The sequence below is a fragment of the Dryobates pubescens genome, chromosome Z, assembly GCF_014839835.1.
Source record: "Dryobates pubescens isolate bDryPub1 chromosome Z, bDryPub1.pri, whole genome shotgun sequence".
Classification (NCBI taxonomy): domain Eukaryota; kingdom Metazoa; phylum Chordata; class Aves; order Piciformes; family Picidae; genus Dryobates; species Dryobates pubescens.
Window position 1 is genome coordinate 19,395,426 of NC_071657.1, and position 19,202 is coordinate 19,414,627.

At 37.3% G+C, this 19,202-nt stretch overlaps 1 protein-coding gene across 5 annotated transcripts in view; it reads right to left on the minus strand.

Moving 5' to 3' along the window:
- Nucleotides 1-3,898: 3,898 nt before the first annotated feature.
- Nucleotides 3,899-19,202, minus strand: part of APC (APC regulator of WNT signaling pathway) — an 80,529-nt gene continuing 65,225 nt past the window's right edge. For all 5 annotated transcript variants that reach the window (XM_054177933.1, XM_009896059.2, XM_054177936.1 and 2 more), the window contains 7 exons: nt 17,679-18,057; nt 16,501-16,596; nt 15,517-15,656; nt 13,891-13,968; nt 13,024-13,140; nt 12,144-12,358; nt 3,899-11,745 (listed from right to left, as the gene is read on the minus strand). In XM_054177933.1, coding sequence (XP_054033908.1) covers nt 5,175-11,745; nt 12,144-12,358; nt 13,024-13,140; nt 13,891-13,968; nt 15,517-15,656; nt 16,501-16,596; nt 17,679-18,057 — 7,596 coding nt within the window. In that variant the 3' untranslated portion in view covers nt 3,899-5,174. The remainder of the gene's footprint in view (nt 11,746-12,143; nt 12,359-13,023; nt 13,141-13,890; nt 13,969-15,516; nt 15,657-16,500; nt 16,597-17,678; nt 18,058-19,202) is intronic.

The following is a 19,202-nucleotide window of genomic DNA, read 5'->3' on the forward strand; positions in this document are numbered from 1 at the left end:
TGCACTTCCAATATGTAACCAAACACAACACATAACCAGTTAACTTACCATTCTGACTAAAAACTTAACCTGTTAACTACATAACATTCACTATAAACACATTTACAGGCACAATCTGTTATTCTGCATATAGGAAACTATGAAGCAGGAATTGTATTTCTACATGACATGGAAATAAAAATGTGGGCATCTCTTCTGGTTAAATGTAGAAGTGCAAAGGAGAAGGCTGTGGAACCAAAGAGTGAATGCATTTGGGTAGTTTGGTATTAAGAAGGTGCTTGAAGTTTTAACCGTGGATGAAGTCATGCTACGTTATCAACTGACATGTCACTTCTGATTCACAGCTTCACCTAAATTGCACATCTCATCAAGAACAAAGCTGTCAGACAGGTGGATGCAACTTAGCAAGGCATTACAGTAGATACATGGAGTTGTTTAGGTGGAAGTCTACATGTGATGGTTGGAGATACTCTGATGGCTCTTCAAATTATTTAATGAACACTAAATGAGAGAAGATGGTTTGGGAGGCATCTAGTACAAAGAGAATAGAAAAGCTTGTATGAGCCCACCTAAACATTTTCCAGATCATCCTTACAAGTAGTACTATCTTCATTAAGGGAGATGTTCTCTCCCTCTGTAAGCCTCTTCCAGAAAACAAGTAGTTGCAATAAATCTTTTTACTGATATACTGAATTTAATATTGCAAAATTTAAAGTTGTCACATGCAAGTCTATATATCATGGGAAAAATTTTCTATGTGCATTTTCAAAGAAACATTTACTTTCTGCAAGCACGAACTGTAGACCGATATACTCCTTCTGAAGTTAGTTGACCAAATATATTGTATTTAATGAAAAGTGCTGGGGGCCATTAGGCAGAAGTTCAGAGTGAGTATTAGTTAAGATTAGAAAACCTCCAAGTTTTATTTGCTTTTGTTGTCTCAAAAGGGAAAAGGACAGGTTTGAAGCATAAAATTGCCTGTAATGGCTTGATCCAACCCACAGACCACCCATAAAAGCTACTCTCACCTTTTTCAAATGCCCTGTTAGTTTTATTTTCTGCTGGCTCAGGCAGCACTTGCCCAACTCTGTACAAAGTAAATCCATCATACTAAATGCAGCACTAATCCTAGTCCCCTGTCAATTCTGCTACACAGCAGAGCTCGTCCTCTGACAGGTCAGATTAAGAGCCAGGATTCAGAGCCAGGAGCATGGAAAGGAAAACTTCTTTCAACACTGTATGCTGTTTCTTTGATTATAGAAATAACATGGATCTTTAAGGAGACTGAACAATCTAGTACATGTTACCTTCTTGGTAACCTCAATTTCTTTTGAAGGGCATGGAAGGATGGGCAATTAGAAAGTACTCCAAGGTGACCATCAAAGAACTTAGCTGTCAGATTATCAAACAAAAGTGCAGTTTCATGGTCTGCTGGTATACTTTAAAGACAAAATCTCATTAATTTGCAGATAAAATGTTCTCCTTTGCATCGCATGCAATTCACTGGTGAAGATAAAAAATACATTCTTGGGACAATATGGCTGAGTCTCCAAAATGGTCTCCTTTCTTTCCCTCCCCCTACACCAAAGACACAGCAGCTAACTTCCCAAGGCCATAAAAAGTCTATGTTGAAGTATACTGTTGCTTACCAAAGTCCACAGCAAAAATTATACTTGTAATCTGCAGCCAAATCTTGCATGAAACAATATTCCAATCTTGCCAGGAAATCCTGACAAGGCTTCCAATTTTTAAGATGTCACCTCTGACAGAGTTTCAAGAATTATGTTTAAGCTTTCAGGGGAAAATATTGATAAAAGAACTGTACATTAAAAACTGAAATAGATTACCTCCTCTTTAAACTCTGCAATATTTAGTCAGAAATGTTTTCATGGAAACTGAGCACTAACCTTGAGTGCAACACTGCAAGAAACTAAAATGAATGTAGTTTAAAAAAGTGGACCAATTATTGTTTGTGGGGGAGGTCATGTGTCTGCTTATCACATCAAAAGGACAAAGCTCCAAGTCGGAAATGAGCTTTATGAGTGTTTTCAGCATAAACTGATTTTTAAGTACAAACTTGGTATGTTCTGAATATGGTAAGCTAATTCAAGGACAACTAAAGGTTTAAGCACTACACACAAAAGTTCTACCAACATCTGTAGAAAGAAAGGCAGTGCATCCCAGAAGAACAAATTTAAAAGAAATCTTGGTTTCCTTAGCTTCTCCCTTTTCATTGGCCTTGGCATAAATAATGTGCTTTCACCTGCTGTAGCAGCTTCATAAAAGGAAAACTAAGGAACATGAGTAAATACTTAGTATCATAAATCAAATCTGTCATGAATCTAGACATCATTAACAAATTCCCAAACCACTTCTGGGAGCTGTTTTTATAGTTAAGCTTAGAATATAGCTTTGTATCCCCTTCACTCACATAAATCAAGCATCATGGATGTCCTTAAATACTCTAAAAGGCTTTTAGTGGATGCTAAGTCTTTTGGAAAAAGAATCAGAGAAAGGTAGATCTGGAAAAGATTTCAAAAGATCACCTAAGCCCATCTCTGTGCACAGGCAATATGAAATACACTATAGTCCATCCCTATGAGATGTTTCATAAACCTCTTCTTGAAACTTCTATAATGGAAATTTAACAACTCCCATGGGAAGCATATTTCAGTGTATCACTACCTTATAGTTGGAAAGTTTCTCTCATTTGTCTTTGCTACAAATATAGGTTACTTATGAGGATATTAAGAGAAACTTTGCAATTATAATGAGCATGAAGTACCTCCAAGACTATCTAGAGAAGCCACTACAATTTCAAAGACATTCTGGTGTTTCATACACATACTATTGTTCCACTTAATCTTCCAATTCCTTCAGTTATAAAACTGGAATCAGAATTTCTTTACTGAGATTGAGTTTACCTTTAAATCAACAGGACATAAATGTAATGCTGGTGTTGAACATCTTGGATTGTGTGGTGGATCTTATTGGTAGTTAAAAGCTCAGAACAAAAAGTAGTATCGCATCACTTATAAGAAAAGTGGTCTTGGATTTTAAACTAAAGTATAGAGTTCCATATTTTATTCCAATAGGAAGTTCTGACTTTGAACACATCACATAATCTCTGTCTCAATTTAATCTTTAAAAGAACACTATTAAGTTTTGTGACGATACTATATGCAAAGTATTTCAAATGTGAACATGAGGAGCATGCTTATGAACAAATTCATTAGATGATACAGAAACATGGCATGTCTCAAAGCAAATCTGACAGGAAGCAAAGAACAAAAGAGCAAGTAAGATACCACTTCTGCCAAACAGGTATTTTTGGTATTGGCTTTTACCTTTAATCTAAAATTCTGTTCATAATCAGTGCACATCTTATGGTGCGCTCAATATAAAAATGGATTTATTTCAGTAACAGATGAAGTACCAAAGCCATAGATAAGATATGCTCTGCAGCTGTGTTAAAGCTACTATAAATGCAAATTGCTCTATTTCAAGGCTTCCTGGGTTCAGGGCATTTCAAATCCTGAACATCAGTTTTTTAGAGTGCTCACTTTGAAATAGTCCAGTTGAGATACAACAGAACTGTTATTGTTTCAATGGTTTGCTCAATCATGCACACAATGGTGTTCTCTCATATTTCTAAATTAAACCAATTCTCATCTAAATCCAGACTACATTTGTGTTTTAGAAGTATAAATCTGTCTTTTCAGCATGGTTCTAGCACAAACCATATTTGCATCAAAAAAGCATGAGGCAGCAAATATCCTGGTTTGTGTATAAAATTGGTTTTCTGCTACACTACATTTCTTGCTGCCATGGCATTTTTGTGACCTTTTCCCCTTCCTTAAAAGGCATGAAGATTCTGAAAAGAATTAACATCGTATCATATAGTCACTATTTGATATTAAAAAAAAAATCAACTTTTGTTTTACAAATGTTATTTTTATAGATACATTATTGTTTCAGGCTTGCAGTCATGAAAACAATTCTACTTCTTGGCTACTGGAAATACCCTGCCTTTAGCCTTGTTGTGCACCTGAGATGTGTGAAACTGATTCAATTACAAATATATTACAGAAGACCTAGGGCCTGATCCTGCAAATGTTTTAAGCATCCTATATTTGTCAGTGGTAAAGAGGAATGAATACTTGAGGTGCAAGATTCTGATGAATTAGGCCGTAAGTGCATTATACAATGGATTATATGGTGATAACTCAAAATAAAATACTGTATTTTTATGTAATGCAGAAGTAACACACACAATTTACATATAGTAATAATTTATTCTGAAATGTTCATTTTAGTCTCTGTTGAGACATCCCCTAAGTCTCATTAATAAAAGAGCAGCCATCTCACCTCAAATACCAGGATATACAAGTTACAGCATAGCAAAAAAATTCTACCTACTTTAAGATAAAATCTAATTCAGGTAAAATAATTTTGTTCAAGGTTTTACGGTTACACAGTTTTCTCTCTCTCTTTTTTTTTTTTTTTAATTATTTTAATCAGAGCACAAAGAAAGTGTAAATTGTTACACCATAACTACCTATACACATTCTGTTAATCGTTACGTCAGAAAATGAACCATCAGTTCCATTCATGCAGTAAAGCAGGCTTGGAGAGGCTTGTTCAGCAGAAACCATATTACTGTGAATTTCACAGTCACTTGAGTAATTACTGGGTTAGATGGACTCACAAATACTAAAATGTGAGAAATTTTTTTTTTTCATAAATAATACCAATTCTTTCCTGATGTAGTTTAATCAGTCTGTAATCTAGAAAAGATTGATAAAGCAATATGACTGTATCATCTCTATCTGCAATGTTCTATGATTTCAACAACAAGCAATGTTTAAAGGATTATGGGATGGGATGCTAATTAAATACATGTTAAACATACTGTACAAATATACTTGCATTAGCAATTTTACTCCAAACTGTCAATCAGATATTCCTCCAAAATATTACCAGTGAAGACAAAGTATACTATCAAATATGGCTTCCAGAACAAGGACCCTCTAACAAGAATCAAACCTATTTACAACAAATAGAAACAACAACAACAAAAAAATCAATCCCCAATCTTTTAAAGTTTCATCTGAAACAAAAGTTCTAAATAGCTGCTGTATATAATACATCAGTTTATTTATTTCTTGTTGCACTTAAACAGAAGTTACCAGGTAAGAGCCAGAGTGACGTTTAGGGCTCTGAGTTCCACTGCTGTCTGGATTTTCAGACTTGGAGTCACGTTTCTTAGTGCTGTTATTTACTGGTGTTGGTATTTGTGATGGCCGAGCAGAACTACTGTCCACGCTACTCTTCCTGCGGCTTGGATTGTAGTTGAAAGGAGTCACTCTTGCTGCAACAGCACCAATAGGAGAGCTATGTTTGCTTGAGCTACTGGAACTGAATAGTGTACGCTCATTTACAGTACTTTCATTATTTTCTGGTGCAGGAACAGGATTATTTGGCAGAGGTTTTGTCTCAGTGCCTTTCTTGTTTGGACTATCTATCTGAAAGAAGGAGTTCAGACGGTTTTCTAAACCACTGGTACGAACTGGAACACCTCCATTTCCTGAGGCTTGTTTTTCTTGAATCTCTTTAGAATCTTTACTATTCACAGCCCCTTTCTCTGAAACACTGTCAATAACAGGGGGAGTATTTCCAGTTGGGGACCTTCCAGATCGAGGATTGTTAATTGGGCAGTCCTCTATCCTCACCCACACATCCTCTGTCTTAGAGACAGCTGGTGCCATCTGATAGATGAGAGTTTTGGAATCAGAGCCATTTGTGGCAACTGAGGAAGTATGCTGAGGATCATTCATTATCTGCGGGATTTCATTTTCTTTTATTTTTCTCCAAGTACCTTTTGCTGGTGCTTGGCTTTCTTTACTTTGCTTGTGTCCAGGAAGAGAACTTCCATGTTGCTTTTCATCTTCACTTTTTGCCTTTTCACTGGATTCTGAGGAAGCTGACAGAATTGAGGAGGAACTTCCAGTTCTTCGCCAAGTGCTTACACGAGGAAGTGATGAAGAATGTTTACTGTGCTCACGCTTCCAAGTACCTGATCTGTTGATCAGCAATCTTGAGGGACTCTCAGAATGAGAACGAGCTATATCATGACGTTTTGCTGGTCTCCCATCATATTCTACAGAAGGGCTCAGATTAGGGGGTAATTTTCGCCAACTACTTGTATGGGCAGTTGAATGAGCAGATAAAGACATATCAGGAAGAGATGGACTTAAAACTGGGGTTTGTAGTTGGGACCTTGTGGGAGAATCTGGCCTGGAAGGAGAGAGACATTCAAATGAAGCTGACTCTTCTAATTTCCGTCTTAGAGTTGGGCTTGGAGCTTCTTTAATGAAAGTTGACTGACGAACAAGAACAGGTCTCTCGGATCTGTCAGATTCACTTCCACTAGATTTTGTGGATGACATTCTGGATAGTTCAGTCTTCTTGTTTGATCCACCACCACTGCTGAGAGCTTGGTTTAACCCTTTTGAAGCAGACTCGCTTCGTGGAATGCTACTGGTACTCTTAGGTAAGGCAGTTTGCTTTGTAAGGTTTTGCTGGCTCACCTGCCTGCCTGGTGATGTATATGACATTCTACCTGAACTTGAAGATTTAGTTGAAGCTGTGCTAGGTGATGATGTCCTTGGCAACTGAGAAAGTTTGTTAGGAGGACTTATACCATTTCTTCCTGGGGAAATTGAGTTTCGGCCTGGAGATTGCAGAGGCCTACTTAACGGCTGCTGTTGAGGCCTAGATGGAGTTGAGTCTCTAGATCCTGACCTAGAAGGTCCTTTACTCGATCCACCTGGATTCAAACCTGATGGCTGCCCAACTACAGAAGCAGGCTCAGGTTTCACTGATGACTTGATTCCTCTTGGAGAACTAGTCAGACATTGGCCTTCACTGGGACTCTTGGAGTTTGTGTTTTTGAGTGGAGGACCTTTTTTTGAAACAGGACTAGTACTCGAGGAACTGTTACGTACTCCTGGAATATGGATCATTGTCCTACCACGTGAAATTGAAGGCACACTTGTCTGTTGTGGTTGCTTCAACTGGCTTGAAACTTCTGAATTGGAGCGAGCTTTTCCTGTAATTACACTTTTATATACTTTCTTTCCACCTTTGATTCCCCTGCTTTCCGATTCTACTTTTTTAGACTCCAGTGTACTCTTCTCTCCTGGCTTAAGAATTCTTGGACCTTTATTACAAGTGAAGGGTTTTTCTTCTTGGTCTGGTGTAAGATGAAATGGTGACCCTAGAGAAATACCAGATTTTAATGAAAGTATAGAGTCAGAGTCTGATGAAGCTTGTCTCGACAGTGATGCAGCAGCTGCAGCTTGATGCAGGCTACTAACTATAGAATTTGCACCTTCTTGTATAGCTTTCCAATCAAAGTTCTCTGAATCAGGTGAAAAGCCGTGTTCCGAATCCGGCCTTTGTATCTCTCTCAAATCCAGTGTTAAATCTTCTGCCAATATACCACCTGTATTTCTAGAACTATTTTTTTCACTTTCGCTCTTTGTTCTTGAGGGCTTTTTCTTTTTAGGCATAGCAGAACTAATACATTCCTGCAAAAGATCATCTTCTGAATCGATACTAAGAGAACTCAGAGAGCTATTTCTAGAAAAACATACTGGAGTATCTTCAACATGAAATGATTTAGGTGCATAGCCAGAAGTCTGCGGTCTGTTTGATTCCATCTGTGAATCAGGAGCCTCAGTACATTTTGCAGGTTCCTCTTCTTTGTTATTGTTTTCTTGATCAACATCACTGAGGGAACTAAGAGATGAATTACAGGAAAAACAAACAGGAGTGTTTTCAATAGCAAAATTCTGCATTTTCTCATCCGTGGCTGCTCCTCTGTCTGGAATATCTTTAGCTGACTGAGAGAAAGTTTTAGGTTGGCTTCTGCCTGGTGGGTTTTTCTGACATATTTGTGTCCTGTTACTTGGCTGCTGATTTGAAGGCTGTTCTGGATTAGTGCAGTCTTTCATTTCTGTTTCCTTTGCTTCTTTTCCTTTCCTTAATTCTGCCTTCTCCCTTGTAAGGTCAACATCATCATCATCAAAATCTAAAGAACTTAGGGAATCATTTCGTGAAAAACAGTAAGGAGTTCCCTCAATAGGTGTATAATGATGAGGGGAATCAAATGCAAAGCTTCCTTTTACACGCTCTTCATTATTTGGCAATTTGTCATTAAAATCTCTTGAATTATTTTTAAGATTCTGTTTCTTTGCATCTCTGCTCTCTGCATAACTTCTTTCATTACTGATACTAGTTTTAGACTCTGTGGTTCTTCTTACACGTGCTCTGTATTCATTATTTTGGGGGACAGGCTTTACTGGTGATGTTGGCTTCTTTTTCTCACCTTCTGGTTGGTTTTTATTACTTAGTGATGAAGATGCTTGTTGAATTTGATCCATTATCTTCTTCACTCTAAATGGTTTGTGACTTTTTCCTTTTGGCATAGCTGAGTTAATACACTCAGCCAGAATATCACCCTCTTCTGTTTTGTCATCATCTAGGCCTGGGGGAGTCACAGTTGAGCTTTTTGCTCTCTGAGAATCATCAGTACTTCTACCTTCTGTAGGAATGGTGTCTCGCTTTTCAAATTCCCCTGACTCTGTTACTGCACCCACACTATCTACATTGGCCAACTCACTTGGGGGTGATTCTATTGTGAGATCACTCAGAGATGTAGCTGTTGAAAAATTTATTGGTGTACCCTCAACACAATATACCCGTGGCATATCATCTCCTGGTGTAAAACTCACATGCTTTTGGGACTGCAGTCTGCTTTGTGAAGGCAAAAGTTTGTAAACTGGCAACTGGCTAGGCTTTCTGGCTACAGGAGGAGGTATTTTTTGAGCAGATGCTTGAGAAGGCTTTTTGGATTTACGTGAAGACTTCGTTGGCATAGCAGAAATAATACATGCTTCCAATATTTCAATATCATCATCATCATCAGAATCATCCAGAATATCTTTTTCTGCTTCAGTAGGTTTCTCTGCTTTCTTTTCTTGGTTATCCTTTGTATCATCTGACTGTTCAGGTTCTGCTTCATTTCCATGTTCATTTTCATGAACCGGAGGCATTATTCTTAATTCTACATCCTTCTGTATAAATGGCTCATCAAGACTCAGAGCACTCAGACTAGAAGAGCATGAGAATCCATCTGGTGTGCTTTCTGTGGCAAAATGTAATAGTGTGTCAGCATCTGGCAGAACCTGAACTCTTTGAACTGCTGCATTTACAGCTGCCTGTCTAGGACCAGGCTCTCTCTTTTCTGCACTTGGTACTTTACCTTTAGGTACATCTCTTTTTACTTGAACTCCTTGAGCTGGGGGTGGTGTTTTACTTCTGCTTGGAGGCATTGTTTGTCCAGGGCTGTCTGGAAGGTCACTGGGGCTTATAATACCACTTACCATTCCACTGCAAGGCTCACTCTGAACTGAGCTAGCAATTGAACGACTTTCAAAACTATCCAGGGAACTTACAGAAGTACATCTGCTGAACATGAGAGGTGTTTCCTGTACATAATGTTCTGGTGGACTTTTAGGAGTCTGTGCACCACTCTTAGAGGGAGATTTGGCACCTGAAGAAAATTCAACAGCTTTATGTCTAGAAGAATCAGAAGGAGACAAACTAGAAGTCTGAAGTCTATTGGGTTTTGTTCTGACGTGTTGTGATGTTGATGTGATTTCACTTACTGCACCTTCTGTAGGTAATGCCCCACTGTTTTCCTTTAGTTCTGCTACCTGCAGTGCGTTATTGCCATCTGTCACACGTGTGGATTGATCACGTCCTATTTCATCTTCAGCTGATGACAAAGATGACAAAGAGCTACACCTTGAAAAACATATTGGGGTATCTTCCACACAGTAAGTTTGTATAGTTTCCTGATTAATAGAGGGAGTTTTACATGAAGCAGTCTTCTGCACATGACCGCCTCTGCCCTGTGCAGAATTTGGATGAAGCTGATTCTGTCTCTTGGAACCAGCTGAGGGGGCTGATGTGCTCCCACTGCTTGAGGAAATATGCTCAGTTTTAGTACTTTGCACCGAAGAACTCTTTGGGAAAGTGAAAGATGGCTTCTGAGACGAAGGTGGAACTTCTGTTGAGTATTTCAAACTATAATCAATAGGCTGATCGACATGATGGTCCTCTTCATTGTACTTTATGCTATAATTAGTTGGTCTATCTTCCTCTTCATGTTGTTCCTCCTCAGAATAACGCTCACTATAATTTGTTGTCTTATCATCATCATAATCATCAACATGGCACAAGGACTGGTTTACCTTCTGATTAATTCCAAGAGTTGAGCCTACCCTGCTCTGATCTGAACCATTGGATCCTCTTGATCTAAAGGAAGAAACACACTCCTGTTGTCCAAAAGGTGACTGATATTTCATGTGTTTATCCTCTCCACTTTCATTGTACACGGGGTAAGTCACATTTTGGCTCCTTGGCTGCCTTTGTTCATTTTGTTTCATATCATCATCTATTATATGCTTAGGCCTTGCCCATCTTTCATTCTGAGAGGGACTTTGCCTTCCAGAATTTAACTGTTCATCTGAGTATTTAAGACTATAATTAATTGGAGTGTCTAGCTCTCCATCATTGTCATCCATATGATTTGCACTATGAATCTTATGTGCCAAGTCAGCTGGATATTGACCGTAACTACAAAATTTACTTTCATCATCTTCAGAGTAGGACTCAATGGAAGGTTTCATTTGGCCTCTTTTACCATAGCCATCACTGCTGCTGACGCTATTTAGGCTATCATTTGAAGCTCTCTTGTACTCCATTTTTGCGTAAGGACCAGGACATGTCCTGTTTGAATTCTCAGACTTAGGAAAGTATGTATTTGAGTGAGTATGGGCAGTGGCTGATCTTCTTGGGGCATTTCTGTCTTCTGTCAAACAGTGCATTTCAGAAGTAGAACCAGAACTTCTGTCTTCTTGTGGAATATGCATGCTTGTTACTTCTTCCATAACTTTGGCGATCTGAGCTGCAGCAGTAGAAATCTGCATTCCCATTCTCTTAGATGAGTTTCCAGTATTCTCTGCACCTGGATAATAAGTATTTAAACCTACTGCTCGATCCTTGTCAAGACTTCTGTCTTTCTCTGATCGAGAATTTTCTATGTTTCCTCTACTGGAAGAGGAGGAGCTGGGCAATACTGTACTATTTAAATACGGTGAAAGTACAGTCACATTACCAGCATTAAAACTCTCTGATCTGCACACAGCATCATCATGCCGACTGGAGTCTAAGACATACTCACTGTATATATTTTGCTTATGCCTCTGCTTATTACGGTGAGATGCTTTTGGGCTCAAATTATCAATGTTGTCAAAAGTCTCTGATAAATGCTGAGCATCTAATTCTGCCTCCAGTGCCTTTTGTTTTCTGACATGAAGAGATGGTAAGCTTGATCCTGGAGACATAATGTTGGCATCTTTATATTTTGCTGGCCTGTTTGCCATGAGGTTTCTTAAAGCTGCAGCACTACCCATGGCTATCATTTTGTGTTTTGAGTGAATGAGATTTTTCAGCATACTAACTGCTCCCATGTCCCATAGTGCCTCCTGATCCTTTGCATTTCGTGCAGAAAGATTCCACAAGGTCCCACATGCATTACTGACTATTGTCAAACTGTGTGACTTCAAGTGTTGTAACAAGGTTTGTAAGCAGGTGTTCTCTCGCAAGATTTGCCTGGTGTTGAGCAATTGAAAACAAACATCAGTAAGTGGCATTTCAAAAGGAAAAGAGACAAAGCAAACCAGAAAACTAATAAGCTGGAAGCAAGTTTTGCCCTAAGAAAGAGTAATCATGAATTCTCCAGTGCAAATTTATCCTGTATCTCCTCTAGCTTTCATCTGAATGCTAATCATATCCTATTACAAACAAGAATACTTAGCTTTTAGTATAGTTCATCATTAATAAACAGCAGGTATTAATCTGTTCACATATTTATGTTATATAAGTGGAATTCTTGTACTTAGTTATTATACTTAATACAAGCATTGACATGAAGACTCATTCATACAAACTGTCTACTAAATACGTAAGTGGAACTGCTAAAAATATTAAAAGACAGTATTTATACTCACCTATGGTCCTCATTAGTAGCAATTAAGCTAGAAACATTTCGTAATATTCCTCCTCCACTTTCTATGATGGCTAAAGTGTTTGTTTGGCTCCGGTATGTCAGTGTGCCGACTAGAAATGCAAGAGCACCATCAACAGCACATATATCAGCTTTGTTCTCGGTACAATGTGCTGATAAATTCCATAAGGCACTCAGAACGCTTTTTAAGGTGGATTCCTAGGAAAACAAAAAAATGACAGAATTAGGGAAGTTTTTGACTATTGATCACAATCTACCCAAATACATTTATTCACTTCAAGGAGTTACATATCTTCCAACTGCTGCTTCCTGGGCTGGTAGACAGAAGTGCACATGTAAGTACTTCTGTTTGTTCTTCTGCTTTCTTCAGCTATGAATTTGGTATTGCTTACCCCGAAGTTTTCAGAAGTATGTGCCCCAATACTTGTTAACTGCCATACTGGTAAACATGGCTTGAAGACTAACTAACAGGAGAGAGACAGGGATAGAATATAATCCTTTCTGGACACAAAAAAACTGTATCAAGAAAAATACAGAAGTGATAGTGACCTGTTCACTAACTTAAAAGAGATTTTATTAAATTGCAAAATTATAAAAAAGGCCTTTTCAACAGCATAGCTCACAAAATAGAAGAGCAAAAGCTTGGCAACCCTCATAAATAACAATTTCAGAAATACTAGTAGTTTTGAGATGTCATTCCTGCACTGTGGTCCGCTGCTATGTAAATTCAAAGCAACTCTCTTCCTTCAAAGCAGCTTACCTAAACTATCCCAAATGCTGATTTTACTAAGAAGGACAACGGTATTTTGGGTTTGTGTAAAATAAATGCAATCTCTCAAAAATTCATCATTCATACAGGATACCTTCTTAACCTCTAAAGCACATTCCATCAGTGCTTTCACACTTCCAACTTCTCTCAGAATCTTTTTACTGTTTACATCTGCTCGCCAGGATAAGTTCCTCAACACACTTGCAATGACCTGCAAAACATGAAAGGAAAATAATCTATCTCAATACAGCTGCTTCTTTATCCAGTTACCAGACTTCCCTTCTGGATTTCTGGAATGCTTTGGATTAACAGTGGCCATATTCAGCTACTGGACTAAAATGTGCTAAAATTTGTTTTCTGTTGTGTTGTCTGCTAGACTGTTCTAACATTTCAGCATGAAGTTCGATCAAAGGTTCTGGCTTCTGTGTGTGGGTATGTAAAACAAAGACTTGCAATAAAGTTCTCTGTTTTCCATACTGGTTGGAACAGTGGTCCAAAAATTCAGATTGATGCATATTCTGATGTCTGCACTTATCTCTAGATCACATATCTCACATCATCTCTTTTTTCAGCTTTTCTGATAGTGAAATAGAACAACAAACTTGGGTGTCTCTCAGATGGTATGATTACTCTGATTAACATTTATATAGCTTTTTAAAGTCTTTTAAAAATACAGTGTCTTTTACCATATGAATACTTATCTACAGAAGCTGAGTAGCCAAAAACAATTAAAAATCAGCTGGGATGAATGAAACCTATTTCTTTTAAACAGAGAGCTTGTGTGGACAGCACAATAGAAACTTCATGAAGGTAACACGAGTCAAGTATAAAAACTGGTGGTGAGGCCAAATGAATAGAAGGCAGGCAAATACTATGAAAAGAGAGTCGAAATTCGGTATTTTATGCATGAGATGCAATATCATGGGAATGTCCAAGAAATTTCCATCTCAAAGGACATTACCTGCTGTAAGTCTTCACTTTCAGATTTCAGTTGGGCTACAAGAGCTCTCATACAGCCCTTCATAGAACATAACGTAGCCTATTAAGAATGAGAAAAAAAGAAAGAAAGTGAATAGTACTGAATGATTGGTTAGGTGGTTTCCTCCTGAACAATGTTCTGATATTTTAAATTAATCACACATTAAGTTAAATAAAAGATTAGTAAAATATGTTGCCAACAATAAATATATGGTTTATGATTACCAAAAAGTTAAGTCAAAGGTCTAGGATTTGATTTAGAACATTACTACTGCGCCAGGGGAGGTTCAGGCTAGATGTTAGGAAAAAGTTCTATACAGAGAGAGTGATTGCCCATTGGAATGGGCTGCCAGGGGAGGTGGTGGAGTCGCCATCATTGGAGGTTTTCAGGAGAAGATGGAGTGCTTGGTGCCGTGGGTTAGTTGTTTAGGTGGTGTTGGATTGGTTGATGGGTTGGACGCGATGATCTTGAAGGTCTCTTCCAACCTGGTTTATTCTATGTATATTCTATGTATGTATATTCTATGTACCTTAGACACCTTCTTTTCTACACCACAGACAAATGACCTTTGAGCTGGTGATGTGTTGTTACCTATTGCCTACTGAGTCTCACAATCACTTATTTTTCTTTCAAATAAACATAGTATGACAGTATTAGGAATATTTTTAATTGACACAGATGTAACATTTCTGACATTTGAATAACAACTTTCTAAGGATGCAATAACAACTTAAAAACTCATGTTAGATATTGTTTGTGACAAAGCACAATTAAAAATTATTCAAAAAGTATGTCCACAGCAGAGCAGCATGTGCATTTCTCAGTAGTTTAGTTTACACTATAAATCCAGTAACTGTAGCCCTGTAGTGTTATTCATTCAATGATGTAAAAAGCCAATATTCTGTGAAGCAACTGATTTGCAGCAAGGATTTGTGCTTTACTCTTCTCTAGAACTTGGAACAAAAAAACCAAGCCTGTTATTTCCATTCACTACTGAAATGTCCTCCCCTAGAGTAGAAAGAGGAAAAGGTCTTTTCAGTACAACATTATTTTCAGATCCACAGCGTGTCAAACTAGGGCACAAAATTACTGAGACTTTCTACCATTTGAAAGCAAGCTCCTAGTCAGAAATTAGGGAACCTATTTTGTCTTACAATTTGTGGTGGTGCCCTTCATGAGGCAGATACCCTCTCACTATTTTAAAACAAGCTCCAGCCTGAAGAGGTTTTCAAAATTTCACCAGGCAGTAATAAATACTGCTGAATAATAGAGAACTTAAGAAAACTTTACTTGATGAGTTTTAATCAGTGGTCCACAATCATTATGTGCTATGCTAACCTAACACTCACAAAAAAACTAAGCTGACAGATAAAATCCTTACTTTTAGTGGCAAATTAAAGCTAATTTAATTTAATGAGAGTTGATATACTTGCATGATACAACATTCAGTTTGTGGTGCTGTATGGAACAGGACAGAGGTATTTTGAATTTTTGATTGAGCTAAGACTCAACATCCTGCCCTGGAGATTTCTGTCACTTGTCTTGAGAGCTAAATTTCAAAAGTAGCTATGAAGTGAAATTCTTTTATGTTTAAGATTCTACTCTTACCTTGTTTGCCACATCTCCAAAAGTCAAGTTTGTCAGAGCCATTCCAGCATACCTCCTTAAGGTAACACTATAGTGATCATTTGTCAGTCCATACATTTCACAATCTACCTGCAACAGTTCAGCAATGGCCTGCAAACCTCCTTTAAAAAGAACAAGTAAGAAAATAGTAACTGTATTCTAGCATCACAAGTACAGTATATATATACCAGGGAACAAATTGCATTTATATTTGTTTCTGTGTATTACGTGTACAGAGCAAATCTCAAACAACTGAAAAACAGAAGGCTCAAGGAGAAACAAATAAACACTGACACTGGATCTTGAATCCTGTGCTTGGAAGCAGCTGAAAGGTATGAGAGCATGCCATTAAGATTTCAGGGGAAAATAGAACAGGAAGAATTATGAAGAAGTAAGAAGCACAGCCAGTGCTTCCACCCAGTGAATATTACACCTGACCAACGAACTTGCACCCATTACACAAAATCCTATTTAGTAAATTTGAAAATTACTGATTATTGCAACTGAATGTTATTTTCTGAGAAAAAAATGTGTAATATTTCATTGACATTGAAGAGTGGCAAATGAAGGAAAATTGCATGCCCAGAATTTACAGAGCATGGATAAAAGTCAGGCTGTCAAACAGGACCCAACTTAGGACAAAAGAACCCACACTAACAAATACTCCCTTCTTCCCTTGGAAAGCAGGGTCCATCATAAGTCTAATACTTCTAGAATTGCAAGTATTTCCATAAAAATAATACTCTTCCAAAATTCACAATTCATGCCAGAAAAAAAGAGAGTAACTGACATAGTAGTTTAGCTGCTTGGAAATGGTTTGATTAATTTAAACCACCAATTCAAGGTCAGCAGCTAACACAAATGAACTGAGATCTGTTTACACTAGTAGTAAAAAATTACATAAGGAGTGTTAAGTGTTTCCAGCAAGTTTGTTGAAGAAAATCAGAGAAACATATTTGGTCTTACCAAGCTCATTCATTGCATGCCTGTGTTCTTCATCAAATGAAAGTTTCATCAAAACGCACACTGCAGGACAGATCTGATGATCTACTGGAGCAGGCACTGATTCAGAAATAGGTAACAATTAGTATTTCCTGGGTGGTAAGTTTTCCAAAGTGAATCTTATCTCAAAATGTATCAATTGCAGTTTTATTCAGGGCTTGCATCCTTCCAGTAAACCATGAACAGACAGTTAAGAATGTTACTAACATATGTGTGTATTAGAAATAGATCTGATGCTGAAGAAGTTGTTAGGGACAATTCTGAATGTACATGTTAAGTAAGAAATATGACTCCTATTACAAAAAAAAAGTAACTTACTACTTGTAAGGATTAACGATCACAGTGAAACAAGTATTTTTTATATGGTTAAATATTCTGGTAGCATTAAGTAATATATCACCTAACACAAAACTCTTTCTCTGGGCATAACGCTTATGTTAATTAAATCCTTTGTTTCATAACTGAGAAGTTTTTAAGTTCCTATTTTTGTGAGATTAACACGGCTAACAGACAAATGGCACTGGTATATCTTGTTCTAAGCCTCACTCCTCCCTAATGGCTCTTGCAGTAAACTTCCAACACTGGTGATGCTGCTCAAAGATCTCAGTAGTACCTCTGTCACAGACACCTGCAGCCTGAATTTACAAAATTCAGAAAAGATAAGCAATCCAGAAGGTCTGTTTTCCTAACTGTTCTCTGAGAAAAGTCCTATTTGCTTATATTGTCACTTCTTTCATATTTTAATACTGAAATACTCAGATACAATGTATCAGTTCATATTGTATTGAATAGATTGCAGTTATTTAATCTGGGCTCTCTGTCCTAAATAAAATATGCTACCTCCTGAATAGCTGTATATGAAAAGCATTTAGGAAGACAAGTATTACTATCCATTAAAATATAAGCCAGAATACATATTCAATATTAATGTACAGCATATAGAACACTAGAATTATTGTCTGGAAAATGTACCAAGGTCTATAATTCATATACCAAGTATACAAACTTGGTATCAACAGATGTGTAAATACACACAGAAGAAAATTCACATGCAACAAAAGTCAGATTAAAGTTGTACTTTCTGTAGATACACTGTTTTCAATATACCCTTGAAACATTTTTATACATCTTGCAGAACCTACTTGGGTTTTTGTCTTGATCCATGCCTTGTTCATGTGCTTCCTGCCATTCCCAACATGTTTCACAGTAAGCACGGATCTGCTCCAAAAGATGAAGCACACGTATTTCCCGCCTGCCTCTTTTATCATCAGGCTGAGAGTGAATGATGTTGTGCAGTGCTGCGCTGGCTCTGGCACGGGCCTCTTTACTGCCACGAGAGTTTCCCAACAAGACAGAGTCTTTATCGTTGCCATGTAATAGCTGGATGAGGAGAGGAAGACACCCAGACTGGCGCATGGCTATGCAGCTGTCTTGAGAGCTGGACATGGCTAACAACGTCCTTGACATGTCATCTTTATCATGAGTACCAAGCATTGATAACAATGAATACACCATTTCCACCTGCAGGGTGAGTAATTTAAAAAAATACTGTTATATGTAGAAAATACATATAAAATAAAACTACTTTTGCATGGTACATATGGGCAAACCCCCTGTATTTACTGTGCAGGCCCCTGTGCTAATTAGATACAATTAAGTACTATGTCAGCATCAGTAATAATACATTTCACTTAGTGGTTAAATGGCTAGAGATGGGTAGTAGCTCTACCTATTAATCTACAAGGCCAATGGCAAGGACCTCTAAATTTCCCTCGTACAAAAGTATTTCATAAACATACTAATGAAACTGTTTTGGAGAAGTCAAGAATGTATTTACAATTAATTGTGGCTCAGAAAATGTTGTTTGAATTACGTTTTCCTTTAAAGATGCTCTTTAGTGAAAAACTAATTGTTTTTTATATAAATGCTGTTATTCTTTATAAGGGTAAAAATGATTACATTAGTTTTTCTGTTTATATCCATGGATTTTAAAGTTTTCCTTTAAAACTATTTCAGTTAACTAATAATTTTTTTGTTAGAATGACTGACTTGCATATGGCCCAGATTATTTACAGAAAATGTAATAGTGAGGAAAATAAACACTCAAGTTTACAGAGATAAAACCAGTAAATCATACAAATTATTATTTATTTAAAATACTGAGCATTGTCAGATAAAATCAAGCCATGAAAACCCAGCATTAGATACTTGGAGTAAGCAAATTTCTCATTAAAAAATAGCAAGTTTTGGGGGATTTCCTTGACTATCATATAACACAGTAATCAACACACTTCGGTTTTTCTTCCCCATTTTGTTTTCTTCAGTAACAGCTTTATATCAAGAAAGGCATTTGGTTCTTCTGCTGAACTTTTAAGTAGATTAACAGGATGTAGAGGATCATTTTAGATATTATGTAGAAACTGCAAACTTCTAATGCCAAGACAAACAGGAAGATTCAAAATCAAAGCACACAATAAAGAAACTATCAAAGGGAATTGTAAAGTAGCAGTGTGTCTTTCTTCAGAATGTATCAAGTAAGTTAAAAATTAGACTTTGGACTGTTTGATGATTTCTGCTGATAAACAGATATTTGAAATGGTTACCAGCCCAATGAATGATTTCATTTGGTTTCTTAAGAGAGAATTCAAACATGCCTGAAAATGAGT